The following is a 20,510-nucleotide window of genomic DNA, read 5'->3' as shown; positions in this document are numbered from 1 at the left end:
GTCAAGGTTCAAATCTCAGTCGGGGCACATGACTGGGATGCGGCCTCGATCCCCAGTGTGGAGTGTGCAGGAGGTGGCCAATTGAAGGTTTCCTCTCATCACTGATGTTTTTCTCTCCCTCTCTGAAATCAAAACTCTGGACATCTTTGTTAACTTTTCCTTCTCCATTCACTACCCACTTTCTTCCAACACAGTCAGCTGATGTAGGTAACAGCTTCTTAGTATCTCGTGTATACTTTGCTCTCCTCTCCATACTTACTGTTGTTGTCCTTACCACTTCTTGCAGGTTATATTGATCAGAAGCAAGCACCCTGTGGAGTGAGACACACCTGGCTTGAATGCAGATTTTTATCACAAGTTGTATGACCATGGACAAATTATGATCCTTAAGTGTTCTGTTAAATGGGAGTGGTACTTACCTCACATGGGTTTTTTTAAGGATTAAGTGATCTAACAAATGCAAAATACTATGTTGCCTGGCACATACTGATAACTATTATTCATTAGCTCAACTTGAGTCTCCTATAGGGTCTTGGCACCTCCCATCGTGCTCTGCGTCTCCCCCTTCACATTAGTTGCACAATCAATCTCTCAATCATCCTTCCCTAAGTCTCCAATAACTCTCCTTTGCTTACACAAAGCCAAACCCAGCCTTTTAGTAAGTAAACCGTCTAAGTCTCTCTTTACTCTGAGCCCCAGCCTCTTTCCCAGATTCTATTCACACTACTTCACATAAAATCCCTGAATATACAATCTCATTTCATGCCTGTGCCTTCAGGCACATAGTATCTTTTGTCTGTCTAGGAAACTCATCTTTATCGTTCCAAACTTAAGTGAACATTGTTTGTTTCCTAGTACATCCAAACAGAAATGTGTACTGACTGCTAGGGAGTTACATATTGCTGTTGCATTCATTTCTTTGTCTGTCTCCTTTACCAGCCTATGAAAAATGTGAGAGCAAAGACTATGTACTGTATGTCATATATCCCCAATATGAAACATAGTTCTTGGAGGTAGTAAGCATACAGTAACTACTGTGTGGATAAAAGGAGGGACACTGGAACTGGCATTATTTCACATCCCCTAATAATTTTAAACAGCAGCAATGTATCTGCCAAGTTCACTAACACTAGTAAGTTTCCACGAATGTCAAAATGTTGATGGAGAATGGCGGGATTACAGGTGGTTTCTTCTTGAAAAGGCAAAATAGTGTACATACTAGCACATGTTAAGTAAAATACTAGGGGAAAATTCAAATGTTGAGTTGTTGGTATGTAGGAAAAGATTATAAACTATACATTTCCTGAATATGCTGGCTCAATGTACTGCAGTAGACAAATAAAAATAATTAACTAGAATATTGACAAACAGAAAAGAACATCCTTTTGTAAAAATATAGTGAATGCTTACTATTTATAATGAATATTTATAGTTAATGCTTGTGGTAATCACTTCATATGCCATGTTACTTAATCCTTCCAACAACTATATGAACGAGAAATTCTTAGCATCTTGCCTAAGAACCTGAGCCAGGACTTAAACCTACTTCTATTTTGACTTAAAGCTTATGTTTTTAACTACATCATACTATTGTTGTCCATCAAGCCACAGGGTTTATACCAGAAATTTGGCATTTAGTCACAAGGATGAGAGAAAAGTAACAAAAGCATAAGGCAGATCTTCTATGTGAAGAGACTAAAACACAAAACCTTCGTTTGCCAAGGTGAGGGAAAACTAGTCGCGTTCTGTCAACGCAAGAATGGTGAACAGTGTCAACACTACCAGGGTCATTTATCAACTTCTTTGGTCAAGAATAAACTAGACAGAATTGAGGGGTAGGCTATGAAAAACAATTCGTATTTTTCAAAAGAAAAATACTAGATTGGGTAGATTTGGGACATCTATCCAGAATGCTATTTCAACAACTCTAAAGCAGATTTAGATATGATTCCAGAGCATGTCAGCCTCCTTTCCAGGTTCTACACCTACAGGCCAACATTGAAATTGTGGATCCCACAATCACGGTTCCTTCCACATCTGATTTGTGACAGTAATTCACTCATTAAAAAAATGCAGTCCTTCAGGGAGAAGTATCTACCACCACCCTTATGTAAAAGCCTAACTGTGCTTTGCTTTGGTACTCATCCACTCAAAAAACTCAAGCATCTACTACTTATGGCAATTATATTTCAACAGTTGTTTCAGGAGACAAGTTACCATATCTAACAGAGCCTTGAAGAGATGATTTAGGTAAGGAAAAGTATGGACTTTAAAACTAACCAGCTGCTCTTGACAGAAAGTTCAAATACAAGTTCTTTTCCTTAATATTAAGTGGAGGAACGTTACTTTTCACACTTACATAGTTGTTTGCCTCTGTGATCTCTTTGAGGGAAAAAAAACCCCCAATACTATGTTTTAAACTTCTTCCTAAGCAAACACATTCTCAACTTTGGATGCACCTTAAAATGACTGTAGTAGTGATTCTAAAGAAAGAAGCACCAATACCCAGGCCTGACTCCAGGTCATTTAAATCAGAATTTTTGTGGACAGACCTGGGCATCGAGGTTTGTTTTTAGAATAGTTCCCCTGGGATTCTAATACACAACCAAGATTGTTTGACTTAAAAGGACTCAACTGTCTATCTTAAATAGACAATGGTGGAGCACAGCAACTAGTTATGAACACTGACTGTAGATCATATCTAGAAGTAACCTCTGTAGATCCCTACCTAGTGTCTCCTTTCTTGTCATGATTAAAAGTAGATACTAGGCTGCAGAAAACGGAGCCCTCCAAGTAGCTGGTGTATAACATTCTCCTCATATTGTTTGAAAGACGAGAAACAACTACTGAGTGACAACCTTTATAGTAACTTAATTCCACTGAACATGTTATTTGGGTGGTTGGTTGCTAAAGACATGAAGGATGAATAGATTCACTGCCAACTATATGCCACAATGAACAGGCAACTGAGAAAAGTTAGAGGATGGTCTTCCAGTCATCTGCTTCCTACAAGGCCAGTCATAACCATTCATGATAAACTATAGGGAAAAAAACCCCACAACCATTAGATGTGAGAAATCCATTCGACCTAAATATAATGAATCTGTTATTTTGAAGAAATTCCTAAAGACCAACAGAGAGGGACAGGGGGAAGATAAATGGGAATACTTCAACACGTAAGGGATAAAAAATTTGTGAGCCTTTACAGGTGACCTGAAAGTTAATAGTACTTTATTGCTATTTTCTACAATCTGTAGAGCAATATTAATATTTACAGCAAATTTAACAAGAATTTGAATATCCACTATGTATTTTCCTAGTCACTATACCTTTATACTAAAATGTACCCAGTGTAAATCCTGAAATTTCATACATTACATTAGAAATGGATTTACATGAGTCTGAACCAAAGCATTAATCATTTAACTTCATATTATAATTAGACATTTGTAAAAAAAAAAAATGCTGTGAAACTGAATGCTTGAAATAACAACTAGGCTCTTAAAAGTAAAATTTTTGTTATAAAAAAAATACAAGTGAAGCAGTTGGCTTATTTGTCTGTCCTTTTCAATGAACATCAGAGCAAATAATGTAAACAGTATAACAATGCTAGCTCAATGTGTTTCTGAATGCTTCTATTATTGTTATTAATGCATAGTAAATTTTTTTACTGTTAATAAAGGGAAGAATTAGTATTTAGCATTCCACAGTTCAGAACTTAAAGGATCTAGAAGACAGATCTGTTATAAATGGCCCCCTTTTCATTTAGAAAGTAATCAACCAGCAATATGACTCCTTGAAGGCAAAAAGGTAGTTTACAAGATGGGAGATGGTAGCTAATTTAGTTATTCATCATTAATGAAGAAACACCAGAGTTTTGGATAGAAAACCCTATCCTACTTGCAATGAGACATTAAGCACTAGAAAATGGACCCAGTAAACTTACAGAGCAAAGTAAACTAGTGGCAAGTTTATGAAAGCCCAATGTTAGCAAACCATAATTGTTTGTAAAAATAGCCATAGATTGACATGGAGGGGCTTCTTGTTTGTTACACAAAGTACAGGTGATCAGGCAAGTGTAATGACTGACTCAACGCAAACCATGGGATCCAGAACATATTCCAAAAATCTCTTCACTCCTATGTTGTTTCTAAAGGAGACAATAATTTGTATTTATTGAGGCCAAGTTGGAAGATTCAGCAACAGCAGTAATCTTTGGATCACAGATTAAAAAAATTTCCATCATTATTCATCACCATCAATTTTTCAATTAGGAAGTTATACCATTTGTATGAAATAATCGGCCCTTAATGTAGACACAAAGAAAAGCCTGGTATAAAAATGTAAGAAGTACACTAGTCTTTAAATTAGAAAGCCAAGTATCAACTTTACTGTTGCTACAAGCAGCCTTGAAACAGAGCCTATATTGTTTTTGGCAAATAGAACTCTATAAAGAGCACTAAAGATTAAGATGCCAAGCTTGCCTATAATCAACAATTTAGTACTAATTTTTTTTTCTTGCTACAATTCCAAGATGGCATCACTTCAAAGGCAACTGGATAAACTGAGAGGCTGGAAACCTTTAGGTCCTTTCCTACAACATACTGCTCCCTTTCCTCTGCCCATTACTGTATCTTAAGAGGGGTATGTCCCTCTAAGGAGGTAGCAGTGTTAAGTAGGCTGTCCTCTGTTTTATCAAAGTAAGAGCATTCTTCTCCTCACAACTTCTTGTATATACCAATACTTTATTTCAACCTCCCTCTTGAAGGTCACATACTGAAAGGTCAAAGTACAATTCAATAAAGAATAACCTTTTCCAAAATGTTTTATTGCTACAAGTTGTGAGCTTTCCAATCATCAAAAACTTGTTTTCAGCTTCTTATGGTGCAACATAGTCATTTCCTAGGACTTTGTTTTGGCAGTGGATTCGGTGAAGTTTAGATCTAGAATGGTATCAAGAAACCCTGTCTGTAACTTAAAGAAGTGGAGCATGAGCCAGAACAAGACTATCTTCCATCTGAAGGTCAGTCTTCCTTGGAATTTTCTTGAGTAATTTCAAAATTTAAGGCTGGTAATTACTAAGACAAGTATATACGTATCTTGTAAGAAAATCTAATACTTACTTTTTTCTAAACAGATGCTACACATGGCAACTAGAATATTGTGCAGAAGAGACTTCCCTGAATTTATCACAACCTACCTGAATCTAGACCACACTTCCCTGGTCTCTTCTGATCAACACAGCTTTCATTTCACAGCTCTAACAGCAACACACCATGGAAGACAAACAGCAACACACCGTGAAAAACAAGGGCCCGTACAACCCGTGGGAAAGCTATTCACTAATGCTGGGACTACTTTTAGTCATGCTATTAAAGATCACACTTTATTCTTGTGCATAATAGATACAGAAAAAGTATGATGCAACTATCTAAAGTTGAGGAAACTAACCTACTCAGACTTTTAATTTTTAAATGAGAAATGACAAGAGTAGTAAATATGAAGAAAAACAAAAAGAACTTTACTTTCCTATGTTAATACAGGTCAAGGGACCCTTTCTTCTCAAAAGGGTTGATAACACCAGTTCTTAGCAATAAACATAAGGCACTTGTTTAGATTATAACATCACTGCATTCTCTTTTCCACTTGTTTTTCTAACCCTGTTCCCCCCACCCCCACACAGTATCATTTGGAATTAATAGAGTAAATGAGGCAAATGAGATGACCCCATTGATACTACTCAGGGCAAAATAGTACAGTACAATGTTTTAGGGGTGATGTCTGGACATAAAATGGACCCTGTCAAGGTCCCCTAACACCAGACAATGTATCCACTATCAAGTAAACCTGAAAGAAAATATTTATTCAATAGTTCCAGTAAAACTGGGTTGGAATTACAATATATGTATTAGGAATTTAACTCCTCACCGGTGGCATCTGCATCGAGAGTTGAGTACTTATGAATATTCATTCTAAGACAATCTACATCATTTCAACATTGTCAAAACAAATATAATTCCATTTCAATATACAGTAGAGTTTAAACATAATTCACACATACACCCCCTATCTTATGGCTGGTGCCTCCTCCAATCACCTCATTAGTGGCAGAGGTAGCACTAGTGTTCTTTTCCAACAGTAAGAACTTCAGCTGCCACTCACAGTTGAAAAAAATGTTGGCGTTTTTTGCCATCTATTAAGATGTTCCTGAGACAGAGCCAGTTAATAAAACATAACAAAGCACTCGAATTCAGTTTGTACTTTTCTTTACATCACTGAATTATTAGACTGGGATGTGGAATGCAGGAATGTACTATGAAAGGTTGAGTTTAGCACAACTGTCCAATCAGTGGAAGTATCAGGTTCCTAAAAATTCCCTTTAGAATATACTTTCCATAACAGTACGGAAAAAAGACCAATTACACATACAACTGATTCACTTAATCTTATTTGCTCAGATCTTGCAAATACAGTGAGAACCTTGGGTCGGAGGCTGGTTCTCAGGGTATAGATTTAACATATTAAGGCTCATTTCCTCAATCAAAATAACAGTTGTTTTCCTTCCAAATTATTACAAATTGCATTCATAGTACCTGCGGCCATCCCAGCCCTCAGTGAAGTCTGCTGGAGCGGCCCTGAACCCCTGCACCTGCACTGCGGAACTCCCTGACACCAGCACTAGGCCATTCTGCAGAGCTCCCGTCTGCACTAGCCTTCCAGCATACTACAGCGCCTCTGGCTTGCAACCTCTGTTTCCACCTGTATATTTTCACAGAAGCCCAACACAGATTAGTTGAAATATTCACACAACTGTTTTTCAAAACAATTTATTGCATCATATTTGGTACCTCATTTTGACAACAAAAAGGAAATTACATCTGTAACTGCAGGAAAAAGAAGCTGGTCTGTTATTGAAAAAAAAATCTTGGGCCCTTTAAAAATTACAAAGTCTTGGGCTTGCCTGAAACAACTGAGCAAGAAATATATTCTTAGAAATGTAGGGCTTCAAGTATTACAAACCTGTGACACTGTGGAAAAATTCCAGAGGTATCTAAACTGCAGCACTTTTTTTCTGCATATCGTGAACAAGGCCTGCTGAGGTTTTTTAACTATTAGTCTCTTGATCAGTCATAGAATGGTAGTCAGGAGTTCTGCTCTTTAACTTCAAGCCATGGTAGATTTCCTTTTTTCACTCTGGGTGAAAAAATTCATGCTTGCTAATTAGTTGGTGCCATATCACAGTGCATTTGGTTCTTGCATTACAGTTTTAACAAGTTTGGCCAAAACAATGCTGAAAGGTTTGCATTGTTATTTTAGTTCTTCAAGTTTTAGTTAAAATTGATTGTTCCAACTGGTATCTTCAGTTAAAAAAAACTGTGGTACAAGAACGCCAAACTGATCATGTACAGTGAATTTTGGAAACACAAGCGTATTGAACACCCTCTAGGTTTCTTAGAATTCTGCTTGGTATCTATATGTCCCAGCTTCTACAACATCAAGCATCTGTTGTAGGTTTCTCTGTAAATAGTGATTCACATTTGCATACTTCCTATAGCCAGAATCAACCCCATAACAAAACCAGTCAGATGCTAAAGCCCCAACAACTCTTTGTGCTCAGTGAAAGAATCCAGTGCTAAAACAGCATTTATGCTGTCTGAGATATAGTAAAATCTCACAAGACAAATTTAAAGTAATATTTCTGCCACACACCTGCTTTGTTAGCTGTAACAGCCTCCAGATTTTATATAAATTAGTTTAAAAACATGGGTAGGTAGGTAGGAAGAAGATAGGTCTCTCTTTTTTTTAACCCCTCAATTTTAGCAGCTTTTAATTTTTTAAGAAACTGAACCTATATCCTGTAATATGTTAGGTATTTTATATATACTTTCTCAGCAGGATAAAAAACTTAAAACACTATTTGAAGGCAAGAACATTTACTCGTCTCATTCTGTTTAAGTCAGAGCAATGCAGCAGGTGCGTGACAAAAATATTATATACTAGATATGGTCCAAAGTCATTCCATTTGCTTGTTTAATGATGTTCAAATTTCATTGGCCAGTTCTTCAGTTTCTGCAGAACTATCTCCATTAACTGTGATCTTCATATCCTCTTCATATCCAGGAGGCATAAAAGCCAAAGCATAAGGGAAAAGCTTATGACAATTTGCTCTATAAACTTCAGCAGCTTCTTTACAGTCTCCTAGGCTACCGTCACACAAGGCTTCTAATACCTCCATACAGGTCTAAAGAAAGAAAAAAGGTCATGTTATAACTTTTCCAAAGAAAAGTTTTTACTGTGAATCTGAAATTTTTTATTAACAGACTTGTAAATAAGAGGCCATATTCAAGATAAATAAGAGCATTTCCTCCCACATATATATTCCATTAGAATTAGTTTCTTCAGAATTGCAGGGTTTATATAAAGGATGAATGTTTAAGCAGGGCCAGGATTAAGGTTGGGCAAGCAAGGTGTATAGAATGCTACATTTAAAGAGACGCTCACTTTCAGCAAGTGCTGAATCCTAAGCAACAGCCTTGACTCAGCCTAGTTTGGCCCTGTATATGTCAAAATTCACTTGCCAAGATCAATTAATGCACTTAAGCCTTTTAATATTTTTGGAGGCTAAGAGCCAGTTGGCAAAATCAAACACTGCTTTTCAACCTTGTATTCAAACTAAAAAGAACCTTAAGATGTGTCCAATAACTAAGCAGGAAAGAACATCTCAAACACAAAGGGCATATATGCAAAAACAAAATGTGTTCATGAAAAGTGATAGTTCTTCCAACCAAACCCCTAAGTATATCTGCTTCTTCTATTTCTAAATGATATGTGTTGACTTGCAGTTCTCATGTTTTCTTTCATCTTCCCCCTTGGAAAACACTATGTAGTTTCCAGATATATAATATCCTATAAACCTTGCCAGTCTAGAAATGCTCTGATCTAAATGCTGCATTAATTAGCAACCAAGGAGTGTAATTTTTCCCTTAAAGATATTCCTTCATTTGCTATTAAAGGAAAATATTTAACTCTTTCAGCAAGTGCTTTCTTAAAAATTTGGCTGCTCATCACACAAAGTAGCTGTCCTTTGCTTTTAGTTTAAACTACAATCTGTATTTTGCAGCATACCTGTATTCTTTCACTCTACTTAATCCCATGTTATATTACAAGCTATAAAATGAGCATATAAATTCAACCCGTGGTAAATACATTTTAAACATGTCAGAATCTTTATTGAGACACTGCTTGCTCAGAAATGTGAGATATGAAATGAAATCCAAAATTAACTCTGAAATGTATATATGATTTTACTAAAACATTTTTCTAAAAAAATAATTGTAACAGATGTGAAACTAGTTATTAAATGCCAAGTACTCAACTATGCATGTATACACAAACACACAATACTAAATAAATTTAAGATAAGGTAACTTTCTGACATGGATTCATAATAGTTTGAATGAATAACAAAAATATTATTTGTGACAACTGTTCTCTTGATGAAAAGAGGAACAAAAAGTAGTCAGGTACTCATACAGAGAGGTTATAAAAAACTCTTTACCTGGAGGTTTCTGTTAGTGAGGGATTCATCAAGTGTTGTTGCCAACTCTATAGCTCGCTTCTGACTAGAAGGATCTAAATAATATACCATTTTGGCAGCTAAATGAGAAGAAAAACAAAAATTTGTTTTATTTCAAAGTAAAACCAGCATCTTATCCTCCATGCATTCAAATATAAAATGCAAGGCACATGTGACAAAGTGTGGCACTTTATTAGAAAAATAAAAATAGCCATTTGAAAGTGTCATTTTTTAAAAAATTCTGAGGGTAGACCAGAATTAGCCTAACTAGAAGGTGAAGCCTAGGAAGGGCAGGGGCAAGGGAGGGGAAAATGAGGGACATCTGTAATAGTCAACAATAAAAATTTAAAAAAAAGAATGTTTAAGGTAAGAGAGACTAAGAAGAAATGCAAATATTCTAATAATATTTGTCTTTGTGTGGCAAGGCCCTGGATAGTTTTCTTTCAAAAATGAGCACAATTTGGGGTTTAGGAGAATACCTAACCTTGATGATATGAGCTAAAAATCTGAATTGAGAAGTCCACAAAGGCATACAAAGCTGCTGGGTTTCTTAGCCAGATTTTTATTTTTGTTAATACTCACCCAAGGATAGTTTTCCATTGATTTTTAGTGAGAGTGGAAGAGAGAAACATCAATGTGAGAGAAACACATCAATTGGAGGCCTCCTGCACAAGCCCCGACCAGGGCCTGGGCCGGGGAGGAGCCTGCAACCAAGGTAGCTGCCCTTGACCGGAATGGAACCTGGGACCCTTTGGTCCACGGACCGACGCTCTATCCACTGAGCCAAACCAGCTAGGGCTTTAGCCAGGTATTTTTAAAGCACCCTACTAAAACCACCAGCCACACGATCCCATCTTGTCCAGAATTTAGCTTGTTAGCACAGACTCTAGTCAGATGACCCTTGCTTGTGGGACGGTTTCAGGTGTTTAGCACTGTCAAGGTTGCTATCTTACATACACGTGAGAAATGAAGGATGATGGTCACATCCAAGTGAATTTTAAGAGTACTCTGATGGAAGAAAGAAGTAGAAAGTTTCTCCTTCATTGTAAGTAATTTATAGCTAAATTCAGTTATACTTGCTTTTCTATAATGCCTATCTGAGCCAGGAGAAACTACTGACCTTGATTCATAGTCATAATTTTGTCTAGGAAATTTAAAATTATATAGGAAGCATATATAAGCTGTCTGTTTTCATGGATTAAAATGTGACATATACACATTGCCTCTTCCACGTGAAAAATGTGTAACGTCATTGATCCATTAAAGTAAAAAATGAAGTTGTCTTAGGCAGCCATAATAAGGACAAAATAAAGTGATTACCTGATAATCTGTGTGGCAATGAATCAGAATTCCTTTTCAGAAAAGTCTCATTAAAATTCTTTGGATTCGTTGCTCCAAAAAGACGATTCATTTCTTGTTTTAATACTGTTCTAACTGCATCAGGTAAATCTTTACTGTCACACACTGCTGAACAAATTAAAAACAAACTCTATTAGCAAGTAGAAAGTCTGATAAAGTCTGTAGGAGTTAAAACAAATCTAAAGACAATTCAACATTTAAAGAGCTTACCTATATAAATTTAAAGAATTTCAAATTTATATGTGTCATCACTCAAAGACATTTCATTGACAAATGATTCATTCCCAGAAAAGAATAGAAAGCAAAATAGATGATAAAAGATGTAGTTCCACAGCCTTAAAAACTCCTACGTGCTGCCCCATTAACTTTACAGGGAGTTTGCAAAGCAGAGGCTTGATGGCACCTACCTGGTAAATAATGTCACAGCAAATAGTGGTGGTGGAAACAACAGAATTTTCCTCACCATCTCCATCTTATTCTACAACCGAGTAAGGCATTACAAACTTATCCGAGTTATAAGAAAACATGGTTGATTTCATTAACCTTTATTTTCAGAGGCTATGTGAACTGAGCTATTACTATAGAATAAAATCCAAAGGACCACCAAAGTATTTTCCTGTAATGAATACATGCAGCCATCACATTCCCAGGTCTTGGGATTTAGAGAAAGAAAAGCTGACCCCCACGGGCTCTCTGGACTGCATCCTAGTTATGCTTTGTTTCCTTGCAGGCATACCTCAGCAATATCTCAAATTTGGTTCCAGACCATCACAATAAAGTGAATATCACAATAAAGCAAGTCACACAAATTTTTTGGTTTCCCAGTACATATATAAGTTATGTTTATATTATACTATAGTTATTAAGTGTGCAAAAGCATTATGTCTTAAAAAAAAGTAATTCTTAATTTAAAAAATATTATATTGCTAAAAAATGCTAACCATCATCTGAGCCTGTTGCAAAAATGGTACTGATAGACTTGCTCAACTTTTAACTTTTAATAAAATGCAGTATATAATGCCTAGCTGGGTGTGGCTCCGTGGTTGAGAGTTGACCTATGAACCAGGAGGTCAGAGTTTAATTCCTGGTCAGTGCATATGCCCGGGTTGCAGGCTCAATCCCCAGTGTGGGGGGGTGTAGGAGGCAGCCGATCAATGATTCTCTCTCATCACTGATGTTTCTCTCCCTCCCTCCCTCTCTCCCTATCCCATCCTCTCTAAAAAACAAACAACAAAAACCCAACCCAGTATTTGCAAAGGCTAATAAAGCAAAGCACAATAAAACAAGGTACACCTGTACTATTTTCGTACAGAGAGACAATCTGGATCTTTGAGCCAGACAGACCTGGTTATGAACCTAGGTTTTAGACAAATCATAACCTCTCTGAACCTATTTCTGTTTTGTCTTGTTAATCCTCACCAGAGGATATTTTTCCCATTGATTTTTAAAAGAGTGGAAGGGAGGGGGGAAAAGGGAAGAGAGAGAATGAGACATCCATTGTTTGCCTCCTGCATGCACCCTGAACAGGGCTGGGTATCACACCTGCAACACAGATAGGATCGAACTTGCGACCCTCCAGTCCTCGAACCAACATTCTAAATGCTGAGCCACACTGGCCAGGGTTCTGAACCTATTTGTTAGTCTATAAAATTGAAGTGATATCCAACCTAGAATGATCACAGGAAGGAAAGGTTAAATTTAAAAGAGCTAATTATATACTATTCAATAAATTGTAGTTACTATTTTTGTCATAGATGAAAAACATAGATTTTTCTTTGGTTAAGAACTATGGTGGTGGCTTTCAAACGTTGCCTATAACCAAGTATTTGTACTCTAATGAATATGTCTCCTATGTACACAAATTATGTGAAGCTAAAGTTTCACAGAATACTAATCACTTACTTTATGCAACACAGGCTGATATTCTCTACTTTATTTTTTTATTGTAGGTTTTTAAATGCTGGTAATGAGCCCTACATTGCTTTCATTGTCTCAAAAAATGGGCCACTACCCTAAGTTTAAAATACATTGAACTCTTGAGTAGTAAATATTTAAGTAAAATATTCTACACATGATTAGTAACTGAATAATTGATTGATATGCCCTTTGTTGGTTAAACAGCATTTCTCCTATCATTCTATAGAACTGAGTGTTTCAAATATAGGAGCTACTCGTTAAAGAATTTAGCTTTACTGCCATTATGGCTGTACTTTCAACTTGATTTAAAGGGATATAACAAAGTTGCCCCAATTTTGTCTCTCTGTTTAAGTATACACCTGTTCTTATCAAAACTATTAAGCAGTCTACCCCAATTTCTTGAAGGCTTTTTGAAGATAGTTAATCTTTATCAATACAAATTATCACTGCTTTCCATATTAAAATTTAATCAAATAAGGATCTCTTTGTAAACCTCAATGTCAGCTGAACACCTGGAGAAATGGGAATAGCTAACATACATTTTAATTTTCTGAAACAACTGTTGCAAGAAAACAGTCGCAATCCACACACTCATTAAAAGCAAAAACATTTAGAAATGCCACTTTTAACTCATATTTAAAGAACGTCTCTAACTCCATGGCACTTATGTATAATTTTACTGCCTTTCAGGAAAGAACTGATTATGTAAAAACAAAGTGTGACCATGGTGGGTGTTGCTCAGTGGTTGGAGCATTGGCCCATGCACCAAAGGGTCTTGGGTTTGATTCCTGGTCAAGGGCCCAGTACCAGGGTTACAGGCTCCATCTCCCACCCTGGTTGGAGCAAGTGCAGGAGGCAACTAGTCGATGTGTCTCTCACATCGATGTTTCTCTCCCCCGCTCCAATCTCTCCAAATATCAATGGGAAAAATTATCCTCGGGTGAGGATTAACAAAAAACCCAACAAAGCGTGAATGTTACTTTTGAAAATAGGTTAAGTGCATTCCATCCTAATCAAGAATGGATTGGTTATCTCTAGCCTTAATTTTCTGATTAATGATTTCAAAGTTTTTCAATACAAAAAAAAAAAGAGAGACCAAAATGAAACTTCTTTATTTTCTCTAAAAACAGCAATTCCTTCTTCTATTTTATATAATGTGGTATATTATTTACTACTTTCTGAATTTAAAAAGATTAAGGAAAAACATTTCTATGACTCCATTTCTATCACAGGAATCATTTCTTTGACAAGCATAAATACCTATTCTATATATACGAAAGCCTAAGCAACCGAACAACTGCTCAACCATTTGACTGGTAGCTCTGATGCGCACTGACCACCAGGGGGCAGACGCTCAACACACACCCATGGAAACATGGAACAGACTGATGAATCTCAGAGGGAAGGGGGCAGGGAGGAGGGCAGGAAGAGATTAACCAAAGATCTTATATGCATACTAGAGGTCCAGTGCACAGATTCGGGCCGAAACCGACATCAGACATCCCTCGAGGGGTCCCAGATTGCGAGAGGGCGCAGGCCAGGCCAAGGGACCCCACTGGTGCACGAATCCATGCACCGGGCCTCTAGTAATTTAAAAAGGCTTTACCTTTTCTTTGAAGACAAAACAATGTTCTTAGTTGGGACAATTTAGCAATTTTCAAAACAACAATTAAAATACCTGGTTTAATCTCATTATTTTATATAATGAATGGATTTATATGAGCCTGGGTATTTAAGCAATGAGATAACTAATAGTATTTCTAAATTCTGCAGGTTGTTCTAGTAAAAATTCCATTTCTCCTTCTCCAATCACTTAAAAACCAAAACAGCACTACTTGACTATAGGAGTGCTTTATCTACATTTAAGCTCTTGTAGTAGATAGAACAATATGAAGACCTGGACGCTCATCCCTGCCTCATTACTATCTGTTACCTTGAATAAGTAATTTAATATCTTTAGGGGTCCCAAATTTCTCAAATGTAAAATGAAATAATTAGCATAAAATTCCACCTTTCATTCTCTAAAATTCTGTAGTTTTACTTCACATTAAAACTAATGTATCGAATCTTATCAAAATATTTGAAAAGTATGACAACTGTTTTAAAGTTCTTTTTAACCTATACATATTGAATAACAAAAAATTATATGACTTAACTGTGCTTAAGACAGGTACATAAGGAGATAACCAGTCCATTTCAAAGAGATCTTAAATTTCAGAACAACTAAGAAACTTATATAATAACATGATTCCAAACTTCAATTTACATGTAACCTTTTACAAACAGAAACAAAGGTAATTCACAAATACCTGAACTGAACAATTCTGTCAAAATTAGGTAACATTTTTTTAGCATTAAGAAATAAAGACCTTTAACACAAAGACAAGAACCTTGCTTTGGCCTCAGCTAATTTAACATGCAACAGTTTTAAAATTATTGTTTATGATGGTAAACTTGTACAGATCACTTACACAGTCACAAATATTTCAGAAATGGAAAACAAAAACATACCAGTACTAAAGAGTCGAATCATACACTCATGAAGCCAGGGATGACTAGAATCAATAGCAAATGCCCTCTTTACTGATTGTAGCATCAAAAGAAACTTTTCTATAAAAAGAAAAAGTGAGATATATTTTTATCATTTGCTAAAGTAAGATGCCTTCTTTTGGAGATCTAAGACCTTACAAATAGAAAAACTAATTTACAGTCAATCACATCTGATCTACTAAACATACGACTGAAGCCAATGATTTCCTCAGATTAGCAACATTAGGTACTATTTTCCATACAACATTCTTTAAGAAAAAAGGTTTTATGAAGTACAAAAAATTTAGATAGCACTCAACAATATTTGAACTAATGCCATATAAACAAGTCCATTTCAAAGAGATTCTTCAATTTCAGAACAATTTACTAAGAAGCTTATATAATATGATTCAAAACTTCAACGGAAACAGATCTGAAGCCATTTCATTTCCTAACGTCCTTTAATCAAAATAAAGGGATTTTCCTCACTACATAAAAAACATCATTGAGCCTAGCTGGTTTGGCTCAGTGGATAGAACGTCAGCCTGTAGACTGAAAGGTCCCAAGTTCAATTCGTCAAGGGCACATGCCTCGGTTACGGGCTCAATCTCTAGTAGGGGGCGTACAGGAGGTAGCCAACTGATAATTCTCTCTCATCATTGATGCTTCTATCTCTCTCCCTCTCCCTTCATCTCTGAAATCAATAAAAATATATTTTTAAAAAATAATGGTTTATATGCTTAAACCATCTCCTTTCTTGTGTTTCCTCACATGTGTAATGGTTTGCTTCCTGACTGTTCTCTCCTGTCAATCCCTGGCTCTTCTTTCCCCTGAAAGGTAGAGTTTTCAGTGATGTTCTAATCTCTATCTATGCTGTTCCCCACTCCCCCCCACCCCCATGTTCCCAGGCTTCAGCAGTGCTTCAACCTGTTGAATGGAAATCTACAGCAGAATACTCACTGCACTTCTATCATCTATGAGTACCTCTTTGTTAAGACTTACCTAATTTGGTACTATTCTCCAAATATCAAAATTCAAAACCCCAGGCTTCTCTGACATTTTCTTTTCCCTTACCCTCAACACTCAGAAAGCTAAAAGCACTGCCATGCCCTTTGTCACGGCCCATTTCACTCTCCTGCAGTGGACTGTCAATGCTGAGAGCCCTTCAGAGGTTAGAGCATAGCCAAGAAGCCAAGTGAATGGAATTTAGATTGCCCTTCCCCACTCTAAGAACAACAACTGTTGCATTTTATACTTTGGGACTGATTTAAGAGTACTGGTTTAAAGGGAGTTGCAGTACCTGTTAAAAGTTTAAAATTACTGGACTATTTATTAAACTTAGTTTCCAAATTAAAACATAATCATTATGGAAAATAGAAAATATAGTAGAACATATTATAGTCATTCAAATTCCACCTTGAGATAATCTCTGTTATCTTTTATCAATTTCTTCTTGGCCACTTTTCTATCGTACATACCCCTGTATCTTCCTATATAATAAAAGCCTAATATGCTAAGTGTCTGGTCATCCAATTGGCCGTTCATCCAATCAAAGCGTAATATGCTAATGGTATGCTAAGGCCGCTCAACGGCTTGCTATGACGTGCACTGACCACTAGGGGGCAGACAGTTGACTGGTCGACCAGTCACTATGATGTGCACTGACCAGCAGGGGGCAGACTCTCCAATCGGTAGGTTAACTTGCTGCTGGGGTAAGGCAGACCGGGATTGAGCAAGATGGGCCAGACACGCCAGGGAGCCCTCCCGCAGTTCCCTACCCGGCTGGCCAATCTCCCACGTCCCTCCCCAGCCCTAATTGTGCACTGGTGGGGTCCCTCAACCTGGCCTGCACGCTCTCGCAATCTGGGACCCCTCAGGGATGTCAGAGAGCCGGTTTCTGCCTGAAAGCGGAACGACCAGTCGCTATGACACACACTGACCCCACCAGGGGGCAGACGCTCAATGTAGAAGCTGCCCCCTGGTGGTCAGTGCACTCCCACAGGGGGAGCGCCACTCAGCCAGAAGCCGGGCTCATGGCTGGCGAGCACAGCAACGGTGGTGGGAGCCTCTCCTGCCTCCACAGCAGCACTAAGGATGTCCAACTGACGGCTCCCGGACTGCGAGAGGGCGCAGGCTGGCTGAGGGACCCCCCTTCCTCCACCAGTGCATGAATTTCATGCACCAGGCCTCTAGTATTAAAATGAAAATCAAGCTATAGTTAGTTTTGTGTCCTATTTTCAAACAATGGTATATGGCAACCTTTCCCTAACATTATAAATTACTTTTGGTAAACATGATTTTTAATGGATAGAGGTGTCATTTTATTCAATCTTTTTTAGAAGGACAGTTACACTGTTTAGAACAACCTTCTATTGGATCTTACTAACCAGTTTCTCTCCCTTCAAAATGCATCACCTTAACACGTTAAGTGCCCTGTCAGTCACCGGTGACTGACACTATACTTTCCATCCAGAAGACAAAACAGGCTGGACGCTTAACATGTTAGTGATAAAATTTTCTTCTTCAATAAACCACTGGGATTATACCAATTCAACACCATAAAATCTTCTTAGTATCTACTATCTTCTATATAATATAAGCCTAAGCGACCGTTATGGCGGAACAACCAGAACGGCCCGACGCTATGATGCACACTGACCACCAGGGGGCAGATGCTCAACATAGGAGCTGCCCCCTGGTGGTCAGTGCACTCCCACAGGGGGAGCGCCGCTCAGCCAGAAGCCAGGCTCACAGCTGGTGAGGGCAGCAGTGGTGGCAGGAGCCTCTCCCACACCTCTGCAGTAACGCTAAGGAGCAGCAAGCCAAGTGTTAAGAAGCGGTGAGCAGGCAGGCAGTAAGGAGTGAGGGGTCCGGACTGCGAGAGGGATGTCCGCCTGCTGGTTTAGGCCCCCTCCTTGAATTTCATGCACCGAGGCTCTAGTATATAGTATAATCATTCTAAACTTGGCAACCAAGACTTCTCATTTATATTTTACCTGGCTCAGGCAATATAGCCAACCTCAACAATACCGTATTTACACATACTTGTGTTTTCTTAACAAAGCCTCTTCCTGTCTACACATCTTTTCTTTTAGAAATAGGAGCCATCCTTCAAGATACACCTCAAGCATCACATCTTCTATTTTTAACAATAGCTAACATTTATTAATGCTTACTGAGTATCAGATACCATTCTAAGCTCTACATGTATTAACTAATTTTATCCACAGACGCACATAGAAGCTTCTATATCTGACCCCAGTCCTAGTTATGCATGTACATTTATTATTGATTTTAATGTCCCAGAAGAGATAATCGTATCCTTGTACCTCCCCACAACATTTTGTGCATAGCAGGCAAGCTGAACTGGCATTTGCCAAACAGTGGTGAGGCTATCGGAGTTCAGAGACTATATCTAAGAAATACAGTGATCAGTGTTATCAGGGCCACTATATCCTAATTGCCTACCTTTCCTAAAGTAAATCTCAAAGGCAAAAAGATGAGTTTCTATCTTGTTCTTCACCAAGTTCTTCAACGGTGTTAAAAATTTAATAGCTTCTTCCAATGGAGTTTCAACCTAACAAAAATAAAAGAGATTATACAAATGGAAACAAGATTGGGGGGAGGGGTGATGTTACTCTTTCTATTAAAAACACTTAAACAAAAAATAGCTCACCCAAGAATAACTGTCATAGTAAAATTCCCATAATCTAAAGAAGGGAGATTTTGAACTCTACAATGGATTTTAACCATAGAGATTATATTACCTCTGGATAGAAACTATCCAATAAGTAAGGAAGAAAATACAATAGAACCAGGGAAAGACAGTAAGAGAAACAGGGAAGATAACCATTAAAGAAAAAAAGAAGGGATATGTGAAATAGGATAAAGGGTAAGAAAAACACTGTAGAGATCATTACAGAATGAGTGAATATTGTTTTTTAACTCAAACACAGTGAATATAATCAAGCTATTAAAAAAATAGTATAATATCCATTCTGTCTTGCTTTGTTCCACTACAAATTCTATAGAAATCCATATTGTTCAAATACCATACTAATGGTGAGATGACATTTGAAAAAGATTTATATTTATAGAATTCTGTTTCTACCACCTTTTAGAAATTATATAAATGTCATATGAATTACATACCTGTAATCATTACTGGACAGGTATAATGTTTACTATATATCTGTGCTAGTGTTATACTCTTAAACTGAATAGTAAGACACGACTATTCTCTTTAGACTGGGGTAAGCGTGTAGAGCAATACCATATACATCAGAAGAGCACTGAACATCTGGGTTCTATATTTGCCCTCTCTCATCATAGAGGCAGTGACAATTTATCCTCATTGGAATATGGATTAGCCCTATCCACCCAACATACACCTACCAATTGTACACAAACTGACCAAGGAAATTATTTCACAGCATTTAAAAATAGTTAGGCAATGAAGTGTTATCTATGGAAGTTGCCTTGTACCAGCATGTAAAGCAGTTGGCATTATTCTGAAGGATCCTCTAAACCAGAAATCAATACATGGTGCTACCACTCTAATAGCTACAGATACTAAGAAATAAAGGAGGAAATAGGGGCCCTCATAAGTATACCTTTCTCACACATTTGTAAATATTTTATTTCTTATTCCCATGATTCTAAGTTCTACTGAGTTGGAATTTGTGAATTTGTGGTATACAGTGGAGAAACGTCTACCAAGGAAAGGAAAAGAACTGGAAATGGAAATTGCCATGGGTCTACATCAAGCTTTTCATGACTCTAAGGGTATAAACTGAAATGAGGATCACTTAGACATGGCTGCTATTGAAACACAGAAACATCCCTGGCCAGTGTGGCTGTTCGCTAGAACATCATCCTGTGAGCTGTTCAGGGAACATACCAGGGTACATATGGGAGGCAACCGATCAATGTTTCTTTCTCACATTATGTTTTTCTTTCTCTCAATCCCTCTCTCTCTCTAGAATCAATGAAAAACTTATCCTCAGGTGAGGATTAAAAAAAAAAAAAAAGGAAACAAGGAATATAGGGAAGTTGAATAAATACAAGCATTATACTAAACAAAATCACCTCAGACTCAGTTGAGGTCCCTATGTTTACTAAGTGGAAT

The 20,510-nt window shown here is 37.3% G+C and overlaps 1 protein-coding gene across 2 annotated transcripts in view; it reads right to left on the bottom strand.

Annotated features, from left to right (window-relative positions):
• Positions 1-3,209: 3,209 nt before the first annotated feature.
• The window catches only part of NAA15 (N-alpha-acetyltransferase 15, NatA auxiliary subunit), a 72,360-nt gene continuing 55,059 nt past the window's right edge, over positions 3,210-20,510 (bottom strand). The window contains exons 16-20 of one of the 2 annotated variants that reach the window (XM_080676042.1): positions 18,851-18,959; positions 15,365-15,463; positions 10,898-11,044; positions 9,560-9,657; positions 3,210-8,242 (exon numbers count right to left, since the gene is read on the bottom strand). In XM_080676042.1, the coding sequence (XP_080532168.1) occupies positions 8,042-8,242; positions 9,560-9,657; positions 10,898-11,044; positions 15,365-15,463; positions 18,851-18,959 (654 nt within the window). In that variant the 3' untranslated portion in view covers positions 3,210-8,041. The remainder of the gene's footprint in view (positions 8,243-9,559; positions 9,658-10,897; positions 11,045-15,364; positions 15,464-18,850; positions 18,960-20,510) is intronic. The other variant, XM_080676043.1, reaches the window with a different exon arrangement.

The sequence above is a fragment of the Plecotus auritus genome (assembly GCF_963455305.1).
Source record: "Plecotus auritus genome assembly, chromosome: 6".
NCBI lineage: Eukaryota > Metazoa > Chordata > Mammalia > Chiroptera > Vespertilionidae > Plecotus > Plecotus auritus.
The sequence above is the reverse complement of the archived record's forward strand: the minus strand, read 5'-3'. Positions and strand labels throughout refer to the sequence as shown.